This window comes from Eulemur rufifrons, chromosome 15 (assembly GCF_041146395.1).
Source record: "Eulemur rufifrons isolate Redbay chromosome 15, OSU_ERuf_1, whole genome shotgun sequence".
Classification (NCBI taxonomy): domain Eukaryota; kingdom Metazoa; phylum Chordata; class Mammalia; order Primates; family Lemuridae; genus Eulemur; species Eulemur rufifrons.
In genome coordinates, this window is record NC_090997.1 from 8,600,279 (window position 1) to 8,619,116 (window position 18,838).

At 39.4% G+C, this 18,838-nt stretch overlaps 1 protein-coding gene across 1 annotated transcript in view; it reads left to right on the top strand.

Moving 5' to 3' along the window:
* DNAH8 (dynein axonemal heavy chain 8) overlaps positions 1-18,838 on the top strand; it is a 296,755-nt gene that overhangs the window by 264,079 nt on the left and 13,838 nt on the right. Inside the window, 3 exon segments of the mRNA XM_069487596.1 lie at positions 14,695-14,858; positions 17,926-18,071; positions 18,153-18,342. Coding sequence (XP_069343697.1) covers positions 14,695-14,858; positions 17,926-18,071; positions 18,153-18,342 — 500 coding nt within the window.

Consider the following 18,838-nt stretch of genomic DNA (forward strand, 5'->3'; position numbering starts at 1 on the left):
GGTCTCATGAGTTCTCGTGAGTGGGCAGAAAAACAGCCCCTAAGTGTTAATGACACGTGTAAATTGGTAATTGAAACTGTTCACATAGGAGGGCTCTGAAGTCTCCTAAGGAGTCCTGGGAGCTGGTTCCTGAATAATCCAGTCCTGGCAGGGTCTAGGGAGCCCTACACAAGAGTACGTAAAACAAACTCAAAACCACTCCCCCCTGGCTCGCGTGCCTGTGCCTCAGTCACCGTAGGCTGTTTCAGTCACCAGCGCTCAAGAAAGAGGAGCCAGAGATAGAAAAAGTACAACTAAAATGGAAACGAAATCGGACACAACGAGAAAGACTATTTTTTTTCCTTGGCTTTTCACTTTGAACTGTTACAAACCCTCAGAGAAGTTGCAAGTACAGTGAACATCCATATACCCTCCACCTAGATCCAACAGTTGCTAACATTTTGTTCCACTGGCCTTTTCTCTTTCTATATTTATATCTTTGCATGTTTATATATGTACAGCTAATATAAGCTCATATGCTGATATAAGCACATCTATTTCTAAGTGTGTGCACGTGCTTCCATGCCCTCTCAGTGGACAGAGCTAGGAAGTATGTATTTTTTAAAACATCACAGGCTAATACACACAACTCCAATTCCAGTCGTACACCTCAGGGTTTTTCCCTGCCTTCCCCATTCCATATTGATATCTCCTTTCTCCCACAGTGGAAACTCTGTTTCTCAGAAACTTTAATATATTTATTCATTTGCTTGGAATTAATATGCCAGTATCACTACTGGCAACAAACCTAAGTAGAGGTCAAGATTTCTTTGCACTTCTTTTTGGCCTTAGAATATGTTCCACTGAGGGTGTACAGAGTACTGTATTAAAGTCACTTGAATTGTTTTTTTCTATGTGGTTATGCTATCAATTGCTATGTGGTTACATTCATTTGTTTCTGTTTGTATTACATTTTAGTTTTTTTCCCCATCTTTGTTATTATTTCGAATATGTAAAACGCAGACATGGTTCAGAAGTTACAACTGATAATAAGTTGTTCTTGGAGAAGTCTCATATCCTTCTAACCTGTTTCCCCCTTCCTTTATGGGTAACCAAGCACAGTTCTGGTTTGTCTTCCTTTTGTTTCTTTTTGCATGTGTATACCTATATACATACTCATATTATCCTTTCTTTCTTATACAAAGTTGCCATACTGTATGTATTAGTTTGCCTCCTGCTTTTTTCACTTAACAATGTATCCTGTAAATCACTACCTATCAGTTCATAGAAATCCTCCTCCATATTTTTTACAGCTGCGTGCTACTCCATTGTTTATACCTATCATAGTTTATTCAACCATTGTCCTGTGGATGGGCCTTTAGGTTGTTGCCAATATTTTGCTATCTTAAATAATTCCTTAATTAATAACCTTATGCTTATTGTCTTTCATGTTATTAGAGATGTATTTCCAGGGCAAATTGCTATGGGGGGAATTGCTAGATCAAAGTTTAGTGAATATTGCCAAATTCCCTTACATAGAGTTGTACTATTTTGCACTCTTACTTTCAATATATGAGAGTTCCTGTTTCTTCAGAATCTCACCAATAAAATGTTGGTGAAGCATTTGAATTTTCACCAATATGACAGTGAGAAATGGCATCTCTGCATAGTTTTAATTTAATCTCTCTTATTTTGAATAAAATCGAGCAAATTTTCATATACCTAAGGACTATTTCTGTGTAGTTTGCTCATTTTGCCAATAGAGTTGTTATTCTTTTTCTTTGATTTTAAGACTTACTTAGATATTTATATTAGAAGGCTCTTTATTTGTGATATGCATTACAAATATTTTTATCTCAATTTGTCATTAAATTTAACTTTGCTTATGATTTTCTTCCTGTTGGCCAGGTAGAAATGTTGTTGTTTTGTTTTATTTTTATGTAGTCAAATTTATCAATTTTTTTCATTGTTTTGTTACATCTGGATTTTTAGTAATAGTAAGAAAGCCTTTTCCCACATGAGGTTATAAAGGAATAATCTATATTTTCTTCCAGTACTTTTATGGTTTCATTTTTTACACTTAGTTCTTTTATCCATTTGGGATTAATTGTGGCATAAGTATGGATAAAAGTCTCTGTCTTTTTCCAAGTACCGATCCAGTCATCCCATCGTCAGTGATTTGAGATGATTCTTTTAGCATAGCTAGAATTTGCTTATGTACGTGGGTCCATTTCTTGGCTTTCTGTTCTATAACGATCTGTGTTAAATTTAGATATCTAGAGTGTGTTTTACTGTCCAATTGGGCTAGTCTTCCCTATTGCTCTGTTTTTTGTTTTTTTCTTTCTGGGCTTGTCCTAGCTATCATGGCATGTTTATTTTTTTTTATTTATCATAAATGGGTGTTGAATTTTGTGGAATGCCTTTCAGCATCTATGGATATAATCATGTGATTTCTCCTAAATATCTAAAACTCTGGTAAATTATATTAATGGATTTCCTAACTCAATTTATCCACATATAATCTGAAATTAATACCACTTGGTCTTGATGTACTTGTCTTCTCTTAATGTGATTATGGGCCCTATTAATAATTCATTGGGGATTTTTGCATTAGTATTCATAAATGAAATTGGTCTAGAGTTTTTTTTTGTGGTATGTTTATCAGGTTTAATTATTAAGCAATGCTATATTTGCTTTATAAGAATTTGGAAGTTTTCCTAAGCTCTGGAATAATCGATATAGCACTGGATACCTGAAGATTTGGTAGAATTCTCCTATGAAACCATCTGTACCCAGTGCTTTTTGGTGGTGCTAGTTCTTTGATATCTGTCTTGTTCTTCCAGCACCATTGCAGTCAATTTTTTGTAAATTGTGTTCTCCTAGGAAATTATCTGTTTCATCTAGGTTTTCATATTTATTTTCACAAAGTGGTACAAAGTAGTCTTTAACCTGCCTAAATGTGCCGAACTCAGTATAATGTGGAAAAGAATGAAGTTGCTTTTTCCTTATACTATACTGAGTCCAACTCATTCAGTAAACTTGTTAAGAAGTGTGGAATAAGACTAGCTCTGTAGACTTTGGTCTAAAATCTGATGACAGCTTGAAGTCACTCTAGTCTCTTTCCAAAAGGAATGTGGGTAGCTCTCTTGATATAATCTATCAGGGCAGTTCTGTTCAACCCCTTCGCTATGGTGTGTCAACACATCTCAGAGAAGATGCTGGGAAACAGGTAGGGAGAACTTAGCATTGATCCAGAAAAATACTACACCAGAGCCAGGGGCTCCTCTTAACAGGGTTCTCCTGCTGTCTAGCTCAGCAAGTCCTCAGTCATCGGTGTCCAAAGCACACTGTGGCAAAGTAACAAAATATGTTGCAAAATGCAAAAGGTTGCAGAGCATAACTTTAATAGGTCACTCTTCAGTGTATTGTGCAGGGGGCGGTTTGATCTGGTATGTTCCATGCTTACGAAAGCCTTCCCTTACCTTCATGTGCCTCTCCATCTACTGCCCCAATCCACTCACAGTCTACATTCTTTAAGAGTCATTTCCACCCTGTCTCCTGAGTGGAGCTCATCTATTCCAAAGGCTTTAAAACATCGGTATGCCCAATATGTGTTGTCTGGACCTCTCTTGTGCTCCACAGTCATTTATACAATTTCTGTGTGTTTTCCACTTGGATGTCTTTCAGGCAGCATGAGCGTAAAAAGCCCCAACTGAATCCGTGCTTCCTCTGTGTCTTCTCCATGTCAGTGGCTTCCCGCAGCGTGTAGAATAAAATACCCACTCTCTGCCGTCACTGACACGTTTCTCACCCCATCTCCTCGGCCTTATCTGGATAACCATGGTGACTAATGGACCACATTGGGGACTCCGTGGGTAAATCAGGTGTGTGAGGATGCAGGCCTGGATTAGGATGATGATGGCGGGGAATGAAGCTGCAGGACAAGTCCCAAAGTGGAGCTGATAGGATTTAGTAAATGCAGAGCAATGGCTGAGAACCTGTAATTCTTTTCCATTCATTGCTGCTGACTAGTGGGTAGAGAGGGCACAGCGAGCCTTCTGTGTTTTGTCAGGCGTCTCTTCACAGCTTCGTCCAGAGGCCTGCATGCTACGCCAGAAGCCGTCAGCCAGCTTCTCCCAAAATAGGGTGTCAGGATCCTGCAGTCTTTACCACACCAAGTGAGGTCAAGTAGAAAGCCCTGGGCCTCTGCCTCAAACGGAGGATTAATTTCACTGGAGGCAACTCGCAGGCCTGTAAGACCTGTGGCCTTCTCCTCTGGTCTCTCTTCATTCTCAACTGGCCATGTGGTCTGCCCTGGGGTCTTCCCACCCACGCTAGGTCCCCTCTCCCCAGCACCTCTTGACCCATTTCTAGTTGCTGCTCAGGCAGTAGGCTCTGTTCAGCAGCTCTGTGTTTGGAATTTTCTTGGTCTCTGAGTGAGCTTTGTTCCAAGTTTGATTCTTCTTTCCTCTGGGCTCTGAAATATCTGGTGAATGGAATCCTGCCCCGACTTGTGCTGGCAAGTGAGCTCGCCTTCCTGGAGGGCTTCACTCAGCTGTCCCCCCGCCAGCCGCCAGGAGGCAGTAAGCAATAGCAGATGGAGCTCCCCAGTTAAAACCCACCTCTGGTCTCTTCCCAGCTCTACCTTCCCAGTCCAGCAAGAAGTCAGCCTCCAAGTTCTGTGTGAAATGAAAGTAGTAGTCAAAGATGCCCCTGACATTTCTGGTCTGGAAACAGGGATAGCGGAGGAGTTGGGAACATGAGTGCATTTGAGGGGAAGTCACAGTCCTGTTGGGGTCGTGCTAAGTCGGAAAGACAGCAGGATATATCTAAAAGGGGTGAGAAATGTGGACCAGAGCCCAGGTGAGAGATTTGAGTGCATGTGTGCAGAGATAACGGTTGAAACCACAGAGGGAGAGGACTCTGTAAGATACCCTGGCTAAGCTGGCGTGAGTGTCCCTAGTCAGAGGAATCAATTTATCTGATGACCCATGCCGTTTAACAGCACTCTTGCTTCTAGACAGCTCATGGCAGTAATTGGGCCGTGCTGGAAGCAACATCAGAATCTCACTCTAAAGTTAGCATCCATAAAGTCAAGGAGAAGGAAGATTTGAGGAAGGGGACAGGTCTCTCTCCTGGGTCCTTGCTTAAGAATGCAGAATCTCTGAAGTAGAGAGGGAAATCAAGCTGGATAAATGCTTTAAAATAAGTAAAATCTCTCCCAAGAGCTTAGATATCTTGGTGACAGGCACCATGAAAGTGCATACTTTATTCACATTTTATTATGTAGATTTATAAGGTACCAAAGACTCTGCAAATTCAACTATCTCAATGTCAAAAACAGTTATTTATTTTCACTCTTTTTCTCATTAGCAGTTATGCATATTTTTCTACCTTCTGAAATTTATCAAATGCCTTATTACGACTTTTCTATTCATTTCTGTGCAGGACAAATTTAAATGTATACCTTTTAATATTAGCTGACACTTTTGAGATTTAGATTTGTCTTTAAATTTATACTCATTGATATTTCCAGTGTAACGATATATATAAATCTAGGCTTATTTGGATATGACAGTGCACTAACATCTCATTAGACAGTTAATTGTGTATTTTACAGACAGTTCTGTTTTTCAGTTGTTTTGCATTTTTATTATCTGTGACCCTGACTCCCCAGAACAACCAAGCTACAAAGGCAATATGAACTTCTTGCCATATTTACTCCAAAGAAATTTTCCTCAGGAAGTAACCTGGGATCAGAGTTCATGGAATATTATAGTTCTTCATCTCAGAGCATTTATGGGGACTGTTCTCCTGAAAGCCCTTGGCCTTTTGTAGCATATGGAGATGTTTGCAAGTCTCCCTTATAGCTTCTGCCTTTCATATCTTTGCAAACATCAAATCGCATTGTGAAAAAAGAAATATAAGTGGTGCAGGTTTGGATACCAGGAAATGACATTCTGTGCCTAATAAAATGTGCGGTGGGAAATGATATGGAGGGCTCATCCAGCTCTTATTCAGGATGGATCAACATTTCGGGGCTTCTTCCCAACTTCTGTGTTTTGAGGACTGTTTTCAGACCACCTCATAAAAAAATAAAATAAAATCACCCACCATGGAAGTGATTTCTTAGGTGGGATCTAGCAGTGGCAGCATCTCTGCCAGCCTCTTCCCAGGGTGCCAGTGGACTTGGCCAGAGCCGCAGGGAACAAGATGGCCATGCCCGCGGTGGTGTGCACAGTTGGCACCCGCCGCTGGTGCAGAGCGTGTTTCCAAAGAGGAGTCAAGCTGGAGGTGAGCAGAGAGAGCTCCCGAGAGCCCCAGACATGGGGTCTTTCCCTTCTTCTCCTTTCTTCTTTGTAGCTAGAACAGGTAGGAAGAATGAACTCTGGTTTTCTTAGCATCAATGGAAGTTTACTGTGGTTTTCTTCTCTTCAACCTTTAAAGATCTGTGTTGATAAAATAATATAATAATAAAAATAGTTCACCTTCACTCTCAAATTATATCTTTCTGATTCTCCTGTGTTTTGAGGACTATACCTACCTATATATAGCACAAAAGGCATTTGCAACCCATTCCCAAATTTTGAAGTAGGATGCAATCCCAGTGTTTAAAAGGCATTTAGAAAGTATAAGAAAAATACAGATAACTGTGAGGAGGAAAAGCCTATGAAAATAGCCCATGAAAACAAAGTCAAGTTATTAAAAGACAAGGACCCAAGGAGATACATGTGTGTGTGCATCTCTCTCTGTGTGTGTGTATCCCTTTGTATGTGGAAAGATACTGAGGAAATAAAAAATAATAATAATAATATACTATACTTTTACCATAAGAAGGAACAAATGATTAAATTTTCATGCCCTTTAAATATTGGAAAATTGCTCTCCTTTATATTTGAGGTTTAATAAAATTCAAGCCAATTGGCCTCGATTCAACAAACAAATATTTATTGAGAACTTCCTGTCTGGCCAACTTTGTGATACAGAGATGAGTAAGATGCAGTCCCTGCCCTTGGTGCTTGTCATCTACTAGGGACAGTGGGTGACTGGCAAATACTCATGTAATACAATAGGGTAAACTCTAAAGTCAGGGTGTATGTACACTGCTAGAGAACACCGGTGAAGGAGGAGTACATTCCAACCTAGGAATCAAAGAAGGCTAGTGAGAGAGGCTACACTCAAGGTGTGCCTTAAAGGATGTGCAGGAGTTCTCAAGGTGGAGACAGGGCGGGGAGGAAGTGACTGCGGGACCAGAGGCAAGAAGGGCAAAGTGCAAGGTGGAGGAGCAAAATGAGCAGTAAGGACCGAGAGGCAGACTGAGGCACGTGCATGAAGGGACAGTCTGAGGAGGGGCACAGAGGTGTGAAAGTGTGTGCTATGTTCTAGGAACCAAGTCCAGTGTGCCTAGAGCATGGCGGGGAGGGGGGGAGACTGCTTAAAGAAAAGGGCAATGACGGAGGTAGAATGTGGCTTTTGAAGGTTTTGGGTGCTGTGCCAAAGAATTTGAGGCAGTTCCGAAGGCAGTGGGGATGACCATGATGGGGTGGGTGCCAGAAATCATTTGGAAATAGGACCTGGAAACCGAGAAGGCATCAAGGAGGAGGCCATCTCTGAAGGTTCTGGGTTGGGTGACTGGGCGAAGACGTCGATGTCACTGAAGGAGATGGGGCCAGGCCAGGAACAATGCAAGTGAGGGGTCAGGGAGAACTTAAGAATGAGTCAGAAAACAGGAAGCTCTAGGACTCCAGGGAGATGTGGAAGCACAGACTTCGGATGAAGTCACAGTTTAAGGTTACCCAGCCTTGCCTGGTATCTGGGGCTCTCTGTAAGATGTCGTCTTCTCTAACACAGCAGTTCACCCACGTGTTGTATCTCTGCTGTATCTAATACCAGAGGGAGACCATGGAGTAATATCAATCCCATACAAATTTAATTTCTGAAAAATCTGTATAATAACATGTGGATCCTTGACTTCTCATAACTTCATTTTGTTGTCTCGTCAGCTATTCTCATAGGATTTCCCCCTCAGAGTTCTATGTATTTGCCTCGTATGATACTCTGTATAACATTTAAAAAACTGGGATTGTGCCCTACTTCAGAATTCAGGAATGGGATGCAAATGCTTTTTGTGTTATTTTGCTAGAATATTTTGTTCTCTATTCATACATTCAATGATGTGGGTGTTTGATATACTCATCTTGCAACTTTTAAAATAAGTGTCTTTTGGGATATTCTAAAGCTGTAACATCTGAATAGGGGTTTCTCAAAAAATAATTTAAAATTTGAAAATTAAATTTAAAACATATAAAGTCAATTTTCATTTACTAAAAATCAGCTGTTACTTGATTGGCCCTTAATGTGACATTCCTATGTTTAAAGGTAATTTGGAATTAATGCCCAACTCTGGGTGGAGTTACGAACGCCTGCTAGGTCTGACACCAGAACCCTCATGATCACCGTATCGGACTGAAAGTCCAGTGTGCAAAGCATGCAGGTGTGTGGATATGCACGTTTGGGTCCAACTGTGGTATTCTGCCTGCTGATCAAATAAAAATGCTGAAAACAGAGCATCTCCTCCATTCCTCAGTTTCATTTCTAAATGAATTCAAAGGCTGGCTGTATAGAATTCCCTCTGTTCCCCCCCACCCCCAAATGCAGCTTTTTCATAAACAAAGAAGCCTGGAGAACGTTCCCAAAGTAGCTCCTTAGGATTCTGCCAGGTGGTGCGGCAAGTTCCACAAAAGGTTGTTTAATTCACACGTAGGAATGAGGAGGGAGAAGGGTGTAATTCTCTCTTTCCGTACGCTGTAGAGAAAAGGCAGAGGGAGCCTTGCTCCTGAGCACATGAGCAAGGATCTGTAGGATGCACCTCAGTGACCCTGAAGAGTTTGTCGCTGACTCGTCCCGTTGGGTTTTTGACATCTTTGCCTATGGGCATTTATCTCTTCTCTGTTTTTCAGAATGAAAATGGTTTTTATATTCTTTATTATAAAAAGCATGCTTTTTTATTGAGAAACATAAACAATGCAGAAAAATAAAAAGCAGAAAGTAATAATTACAGAAAAAGCTCATCGTACAAAAATCCCGTTGTAAACGTACCCTTCTAGAATTTTTTCTATGCCTATAATAAGCACAATATTATCAACAGAAATTAGATCATACCATAACTGGTTTTTGTACCATGCCATTTTATTCTACAATCTCCTAATGACACTTCACTGTATCAGTGAATATAGAGCTACATTACCATTTTTATTGACTATATAGATTTTTATAGAGCTTTACCAGGATTTATTATTATAAATACTGTTATAAAGTGGTGTATGTACATCTTTGTGCATTTGTCTGGTTACTTCTTTTTAAAATGACTTTATTAAATATTGAATAAATACAAAAGAATATTTATAACATATGTATAAAATATAAAGACCAAATATAAAATGTTGCTTTCCTTGCACCACTATTTCTATATTTTGCTACTTTTCTTCTTCCTCCTTTTTGGCCTTTTACTAAATAAGAGTTTTTTTCCCTTTCTACTTTTTCCCCCTCTGTTAGTTTGGAAGTCACATACTCTGTTTCTGTTCTTGAACTAGTTACTCTAGACATCCTAACATCCATTCTTAATTAAGTCTAAAATTAATATCTTTATACTCAATCAGAAACTCTTAGGTAATTTAGCTCTGATCATTCTCCTCCTGACATTTCAGTATTTTAATTTTATCTTGTTTTTGTAACTCCACAATTAGACATATAATTATTTTCTATAATGCTTGCTTAGATTTTACCCATGCATTGACCCATTGTTTTCTATACCTCAAACATTCCATCAGAATCATTTTCCTCCTTTCTGAAGCATAACTTTTAGAACTTCCTTCTTGAGAGCCTGTTGGTGATAAACTCTTTTTGTTCTTATCTAAAAAATCCCTGATTTTGCCCTCTTTTTTTGAAAAACAGCTTTAATGAGGTGTTATATGCCTACCTTAAATTCCTTCACTTTAAGTGGACAATTAAATGATTTTTAGTGAGTTTACAGAGTGGTGAAACGATCACTGCAAATCTAATTTTAGACTATTTCTGTCATCCCCAAAAAAGAAACCTTGTGCCCATTTGTAGTCAGTGTCTGCTCCCATCCCCAGCCTCAGACAACTGCTAATCTACTTCCTGTCTCTATAGATTTGCCTTTTCTGGACATTTCACTTAAGTGGTATCATACACTATGTGGTCTTTTGTTTCTCAATTTTTTCACTTAGCATAATGTTTTTTAAGTTTACCCATGTTGTAGCCTGTCAATACTTCATTACTTTTTATTGCCAAATATTATTTCAATGTATGAATATACCACATTTTTTGTTTGCCCATTCACCAGTTTATGGAAATTTGGATAGTTTCTACTTTGGGGCTATTATGAATAATTCTGCTATGAACATTTATGTAGAAGTCTTTGTGTGGGCATGTCTTTTCATTTATCTTGAGTAGATAACTACAAATATAATTATTGAGTCATATGATTAATCTATTCTTAACATTTTAAGAAACTGCCAATTGTTTTCCAAAGACACTGTACCATTTTGCAATCCACTCCAGCAACTATGAAGGTGCAAGTTTTCCTACATCCTTGCTAATGTTTGTTATTGTCTATTCTTTGATTATGATTATACTTGTAAGTGTGAAGTGACATCATGTTGTAGTTTTAATTTGCATCTTCCTAACAGTAATGAGTTTAAGCATCTTTTCATGTGGTTTTGTCTATTCATATAGCTTCTTTGGTGAAATGTCTATTCAAATCTTTTGTCTTGCTCTCATTCTTGAACGATAGTTTTGCTTAGCATAAAATGCTAGCTGTATGGTTATTTTATCACAGCACATGGAAGACACTATTCTATTTTCTTCTATATTTTGTTGCTGCTGTTGAGGAATTGGCCATCAGTCTAATTGTCATTTCTTTCTAGATAATCTGTTTTTTCTAACTCTGGCTCTTTTAAAATATTCTGTTTTTATTGTTCTGTAGCTTCATTATGATATGTTTACATATATATTCTAATTTTTTTTTTGTTTGTTAATCCTATTTTGAATTGAGTTTTCTGAACTTGAGGATTTAGGTTTTTTATCAATTCTCAGTCATAATTTCATCACTTATTTTCTCTTTTTTGTTCTCCATCTATCTTTCTGAAACTTTGTTAAGATGTATGTTAAAGCTTATCACTCTAACCTACATATCTCTTAACCTGTCTTTAATATTTTCCATTTATTTTCTCCTCTACAGCATCCTAAAGAATGTCTTCAGATCTATTTTCCAGTTTACTAACTCTCTCTTTGGCCATATCTAATCTGCTGTGAACCCAATATTAGCTGTTATGGTAGGCAGAATAATGGACTCCCAAAGATGTCCACATCCTAACCCCCAGAACCTGTGAATATGTTACTTTAGGTGGCAAAATGGACTTTACAGGTGTAACTTTGGTTAAGGCTCTTCAGAGAGAAATATTATCCTGGATTATCCAGGTGGTCCCAATCTAACAACAAAAGCTCCTCACAGTGCAAGAGGGAGGCAGAAGAGTGAGTCAGAGAGACAAAATGGAAGAAGGAGGAGGAGAGATTTCAACTGTGAGAGGGACTTGACCTGCCCTTGCTAGCCTCGAAGATATAGAAAAGGGGCCACAAAGCAAGGAGTGCAGGCGGCATCTAGAGACTAGGAAGGGCCTTCAGCTGACAGTCAGCAAGGAATTGGGGATTTCGGTCCTACGACCACAAGGAAGTGAATTCTGCCAACAACTCAAATGAGGAAGAAAATGGATCTTCCCTTACAGCCTACAGAAATGAACCTAGTCTTGCTGACACCTTGATTTTAGCCCAGTGAGACCTGTGTCATGTTTATAACCTATGGAACTGTAAAATAATAAATTATGTTGTTTTAAGCGCTGATTTTGTGGTAATTTGCTACAGCAGCAATAAACAACTAATATGGGTTTGAAATTTTAGTTATTTTTTTATCTACAGAAATTCTTTGTGGCTGTTTTTTTATTCATGTGTATAGTTCCCTATCTAATACTTATATTTTCAGACACCTTTTAAAACACTTCAGTATATTATAGTAAAAATATATTTTATAATGTGCATCTGAAAATGCATTGTTTGAGATCTCTGCAGGTCTGATTTTGATTTCTGTTGTTTCTACTGACTCTTGCTCACAATGCCTTGTTTCTTTATGATTTTTTAACTTTGGACTGTGAGCTCGTGTCTATTAGAAATGAACTGTTGCATTCTTTGAGACCAGAGTTGAAATTATATCGTGCCAGGGAAGATTTGTGTTTGTTTCCATTAGGCATCACTTAGGATTTCCTGGGACCACCTTATAATAAATTCTTGGCTTGTTTGTTTTGTTTGTTTGCTTGTTTTGTTTTTTAGATTGCACAGGTAAAGTGAATGAATTAATTAATATCACAAACCTCATGAAATAGAATTTTCAGGAAAGATTTTTTTCCCCACCCAGCACCAAGCTGGATTAAACAAGCTACTTCCCATCCCCTGTTGGCTGAGGATGAAGCCTTGTGGGGTCCCAGATTTAGGCAGGAGTTTCCTATTAGATTGGCTACCTGGGGATGGGGGCTTCCCCTGTTTCATTGTACTGTCCAAACAGAAACTGTAGAACACCAGCCTAGGCTGATGCCCCCAGCGTAAAATCTGGCTTATCTCTCTGGATTCCAGCTTTCACTCTATGTTTTGCTTGATTCCGAGGATTTCCTAGTGTCTTGCCAGTCCAGCAGTGTTTTGAAAAAGATGAGTTTCATCTCACCCAACATTGTTAGTTGTTTTCAGAAGGGTGATTCACAGTAACAGTTGCATCATACTGTCAGAAGTGGAAATGTCTGATTCTTTCTTTAGGATGAATTCTTAGATGTAGAATTGCTATGCTAAGAGGTATGTAAACGTAAAACTCTGATACATATTGCCATATTATAAAGACTTGTTTTCTGTTCAAGAAAATGAAACATAAAAACAAATCACTAAATCTCAAGCATTTGCTGAATTCCTTTCAGATTTGCCTCTACCACCTATGAAAGGAAAGGTGAATGTACTTGATATCTGGACAAGAGACAAAATTTACAAATGAAACATTAACCCCTCAAAATCAAATTATGTGATGTTTATAGGTGGTAAACTAGGAGTTCAGAAAAGACATAACATTTAAATCTGGTCATGCCCCACCCAGCTTGGGAAGTCTTCACTGGTTCCCATGGCCTTTAGGGTAATGACCCTGTGACCCTGTGTGTCTGTTCCCTGCCTTCCCTCCATCCTCATCTCTCCTCCCAGCTTGCAGGCTCCAGCCTCACTGGCCTTATCTCTGTTCCTCAAATACACTGACATCCTTTTCACCCCTACCCTTACTTCCTATCTGAATGTCCTCTCCTGCCTCCCCCCAACCCCACTCCACCTGACTGCCTGGCTGACTTACTTTTCCTTTAGGTCTCAGTTTATTTGTGACTTTTTAAGAGAGACTTTCACTGATCTTCTAGTATTATTAAATTACCTCCAGCACATACACATACATACCCACACTCCTGCCTGAGTATGTAGATAGCTGGTCAACCTAGCATCTCAGGGCTAGAGACTAAGTTTATATGCCTCAGAGCATCTGGTCCACCCAAAAGAGAGCTAGAGAGTGAGAGCGGGAGAGACTAAGCTGTTTTTATTTTTTGAGACAGAGTCTCACTTTGTTGTCCTGGCTAGAGTGCCATGGCATCAGCCTAGCTCACAGCAACCTCAAACTCCTGGGCTCAAGTGATCCTCCTGCCTCAGCCTCCTGAGTAGCTGGGACTACAGGAATGAGCCACCATGCCCAGCTAATTTTTTCTATATACATTTTTAGTTGTCCAGCTAATTTCTTTCTATTTTTAGTAGAGACGGGGTCTCGCTCTTTCTCAGGCTGGTCTCGAACTCCTGAGCTCACACGATCCTCCTGCCTCGGCCTCCCAGAGTGCTAGGATTACAGGCGTGAGCCACCGCGCCCGGCCTCCAAGCTCTTTTAAAGCACACTGTTCTTTTCCTCCGAGGCACTCGTTACAATGGTATTGTGTAATGTTGACCTCCTCCACCGCTGTATTCCAGAACCTAGCTCAGTGCCTGGTTCATAGCAAATCTATATTGAATAAATGGATTTAAAGATGAGTGGCTACATTTGGAGAAGTGGAGCAGATAGATGCCAACAGATTGCCCTGGAAGTCATAAAACAAGTGGGAATATGAGAGGGAAAAAAACCAGAAAAGATAAAAAAATTAATAATTTATAATTCAGTGGGGAAATATGAGTGGTCCTTTCTGATCTAACAAACTGTCATATAATAATAGACTTTCATGACTAGTCCCTAAGCAGGGAGAATAAAAGGAAGTGTACGCGCAGTCCAGCATGAGGTGTTTAGGTTGGCTAGGACCAGGACGGTAAAGCACTCACTTGGATTCCCGGGCGTGTTTGCGGATCCCTCCCTGGAGATGGAGAGCTTCTTGTTTCCCTGATGCTCTTGGTGTCCCAGTAGGAGGCAGTAGAACGGATCTCTAGTTTTTCCATTCCTGTAGATCGGTGGTAGTTCCTCTGTTTTCCCCTTCTCTCTGCTGTGGGTGGCTTTGATTTAAGCGATCCTATGGTTTCGTTTTAGCCTTGGCAATTATCTCCGAGGGTGTTTGCCTGTTACATTCTGAACAGGTTCACTCTTTTTGTCAGGTATCAGAGTAACACTGCTTCTGCCGTTCTTGACACGATTACCAACATTCAACCCAAAGAGAGTGGAGGAGGTGTGGGAGAGACCCGGGAAGCCATCGTGTACAGGTTATCTGAAGATATGCTGAGCAAACTGCCCCCTGACTATGTCCCTCACGAGGTAAGCTGTGCTCTTTGCACGCCGGTGTTCAGGACTATTTGCACGTTTAACAATGAGTCAGATTACCATGGCAAACAGCAATCTGCTTGTTGTTGCCCACGTGGCAGATGACCTGTATTGTAAATTTTGTTTCACTATATGACTAAACTCTGCGTCTCTCATTGTTCATGTAACCTTGTCATCACTGAAAACTTAAAAACATCAGGAAAAAAACAGCATTTTCTATGATTTTTTTGTTGTTGTTGCTTTCTTTTAGAAATTCCTTCACAAGTTAATTCCTCCCCAGTCAAAGCTTCCCCATTGACCCAGTTATGTATCAACTTCAACTATGCCTAAGGTGTGCTAAAAACCATTTAAAACGCTTTAAGGCCAAAAAGCAGTGGTGTTGATGATGGTATCCTTTAAGATGCTCAAAATATTTTAACTGTAGATAGATGACCCATTTACTCAATTTAATTTTAATTGCTCTGGAACTGATTGAATAGGGTAGAACAATTAGCAGAGATATAATTATAAGCACCCAGTTACCAACCTGAAGTTTTCCAAGCACTACGCTTAGCCAGTAATTAGAATGAGGTTGTAATGGGGCAGCAGCTGGTGTTTTTGGAGCGCTCATTACAAGCCGGGCCCTGCGCTAAGTGCTTTATACACTTTATGTCATTCAGCGCCCGGGACAGTACTAGCAGAAACCAAGCTAAGTGGTAGAGCAAGAATTTGAACGCAAAGTGATCTGAGTTCAAACGCTACAATCTGATCCAGTTTTGGCATACAATGAATACTCCCCACAGTAGAAATACTTTCTTGCCTCTTAAAACAATTTTTGTTTCCATTGTGTAGATAGGTATCAAGCAAGACATTTGGTTAAGACATTGAAACCAATGGCTTCATGTGGGAATAATTATAGTAAAGGGAGAAAATATTTTTTAAATGGATAAATATGATAAGTATGTACTTTCAATGGTTTATTGTGTATGGTCTTCAAAAGGCAAGGCAGAATACTTGCCATTAAAGATTTTTAAAACTGGTGTGTGAAAGTGAGATAAAACATCCTCTACATGACTAGAACACAGGGTTGATATTACCAGAGGAAACTTTGAAGACCTGTGATAATTTGGCCTGTCCAGGCTTAGTTGGGGCCACTTCACCAACAGGACATCTGTTCTGGGGAACTTCTACCAGAAACTGAGCGTCAAGGACGTCACTAAATGGACTCCTATATGGGAAAGACTTTGTTCTAAGAGACATCTAAAACTTCTTCCTATTCCAAGATCACTTACTTGTTAGTGTCCTTTATTTTATAAAAGAGATGTATTCTTGAAAATGTGGCTGTAAAGTGAGTTTTATAAATCAAAATACAGTCATACCATTGACTTCTATAGTAAAAATGAAGTTACATTACTGTGTAAGAGACTACCTGGTTCCAGAAACATAATGAAAATCCCTACAGAAAATCTTAAGTTTTACTAACAAAAAAGGCAATGTTAGGCTGGAACAATAATCATACTCAAAATCAGTACGAAAATTACATTTTCTAGAGTCCCAGTTTTTCCTAAGCATATATCTATCTCAAGTGAAGCTACTCTTTTAAAACCCCAAGCAGGACAAGGTGATTTGTTTGGGGCTGTTAGCATAGCAGAGGTACCTGAGCTATTGATTTGACTTTGTAGTCAATACCTGGGCTTAATTTTCCACTCATGGGGTTGAGAAAGTATTTCTATAATTTCCCCTTTCCTTAAGAGTGAATTTCCCCTCTTGCAGTGGAGTGATTTAAAGGGGATGCTCTATGTGCTATTCAGCCACAGAAAGCTGAAAGACTCAGGATGGAGGTGAGAACAAGTCACTGGAGACTGCAGAAATGTAGGTTCTAGAACCAGGAATTTAGGAGAATACCTGAAGGTAGTTACGTTGGACTGGGTTAGGGACCTCCACTGGCATGCTTGACTGTGATTTTAGTATTATTTACTCCACCTACATAGATAGTCCCATTCGGGCCGTTCAGTTTACTATCACTGCTTCCCTTTGAGTCTGTGCTTTCCCTCTTCTTCTCCGGCTTATTAGAGATGACCCAGCTGTAGCAAAGCAGAGGCGTCCACTGCTGAAAGGAAACTGCCATGCTATGCCAGAGGCTTGTTCTGTAAAATGAGGAGGCTGGTCCCGATGGCTCTGAAGTCCATCCGTCTCCAACATCTCATGCCTCAGGAAGGGGCAGTGGGCATCTCTGGTGATTCTTTGGACTGTCCTGGTGTCTCCTCTGTCCTGGTCCCTCAGATTTCGGCATCTCTTTGATTGTGGCCGGCAGAAATCTCAAATCTGTATGAGTTCCTGCCAGTATTTGTAGTCAATCTTTTCTTGGGCATATGTCACTAAATTGAAATGGGTATAGGTATTGGCTTATTTTCCAATAATCGTTATATTTTATTGTTCCCACAATTAGAGGCTTTTGTATGGATGTCTTCAAAATGGTCGATAAATGATATACAGAAAGGAACAAATGACAGGTGCTATTAAGCTCCTCCACAAAGTCAAACATTTTCATCGATTAGATTAGGAAAGGCTCTTTTTAGCCACCATAGCCAAGGCAACAGTGATCTTTGGAAAAATACAGCTAATCATATTCATTGGTAACTGCTCTGTAAAGATTTTGTCTGTATTAACTTTCCGTGACATTTCTAATAACAACTCTGCAAGCATAATGAGAAAAAATTCCACTGTACTCTTACAAAGGTTAGGTTGCAAAAAAATATATATATTTAACTGACACCTAGTACTTAATCATTTGAAAGAGGAAAAGATACAATTTTATTTTAGCCTTTTAAAGTACATTTCCAGTTATCAACTAAGTACAATCAGTAGGAAATAAAAATCATTTTAGTTGAACAGTAGTTTTTGAAGCTCAGAAAATGGGAAATTTAATGACAAGTTTGGTTCTGCAAGAGCTATTTTAGAGTTCATTTGGGCTGGTAGAGACACATCCAGAGGAAGACAAAGAATTGAGAAAGGAGAGGTCATTGGAAGAGAAATGACAGATGTTAAAAGCTCCTTCATTGCATTGCGTACTTTGTTTTAGGTGAGAGCTCGCTTGGTAAAGATGGGACATCTTAATTCAATGAACATATTTCTTAGACAAGAAATTGACAGAATGCAAAAAGTCATTACAATCCTTCGCAGTAGCCTGAGTGATCTAAAATTGGCCATTGAAGGAACGATCATTATGAGTGAGGTGAGCAGTTATTATCTCAGTAGTCATTTCCCTCTCTTGTTGATGCTTCTTATTCACATATTTTAACTTTATCTTCTCTAGAACTTGAGAGATGCCCTGGACAACATGTATGATGCTCGTATACCTCAGCTCTGGAAAAGAGTGTCCTGGGATTCGTCTACACTCGGCTTCTGGTTTACTGAACTTTTGGAAAGAAATGCTCAGTTTTCTACTTGGATATTTGAAGGGAGGCCTAATGTGTTTTGGATGACTGGTTTCTTTAACCCCCAAGGTATGTGCTCATAGACAAGCGGGCAAACTTGGAGTTCGTGTATAGTTGGATAGTAGCATTGCGTGATAAATGTACATACTCTATAAAACAATAAGGAGGTGTAGCTTGCTGGGTGCTAGACATATCCTTTCAAAGGTTGGAGAATACGGATAATCCTTCTGTCTTTGTTTAACAAACTCAATCTGAAATTCTTCCTATCATATTTCTTCCACAGTGTGCTGGAAAAACCCTTCCTTTTTCTTTTCACCAACTTCAGCAAACCGTCAGTCTGTGGTTAGGACGCGTGAAAGAGTAAAAAACGTTTTCTCTCAAACTTTAGTTTTTTAAATGTTGGTGAACATGTCAAAAATGAAGCAACAAAAGATGCAGAAATTGTTCCTAGAGTTCAGAATGTTAGACTGAATGTTCAAAAATGATCATTTGGCAAAAGAACTCAGTGAGCTTTGGGAGACTTTCTTCCCTGAGATTTTTAGGAGTTTTGTTTGTTTGTTTGTTT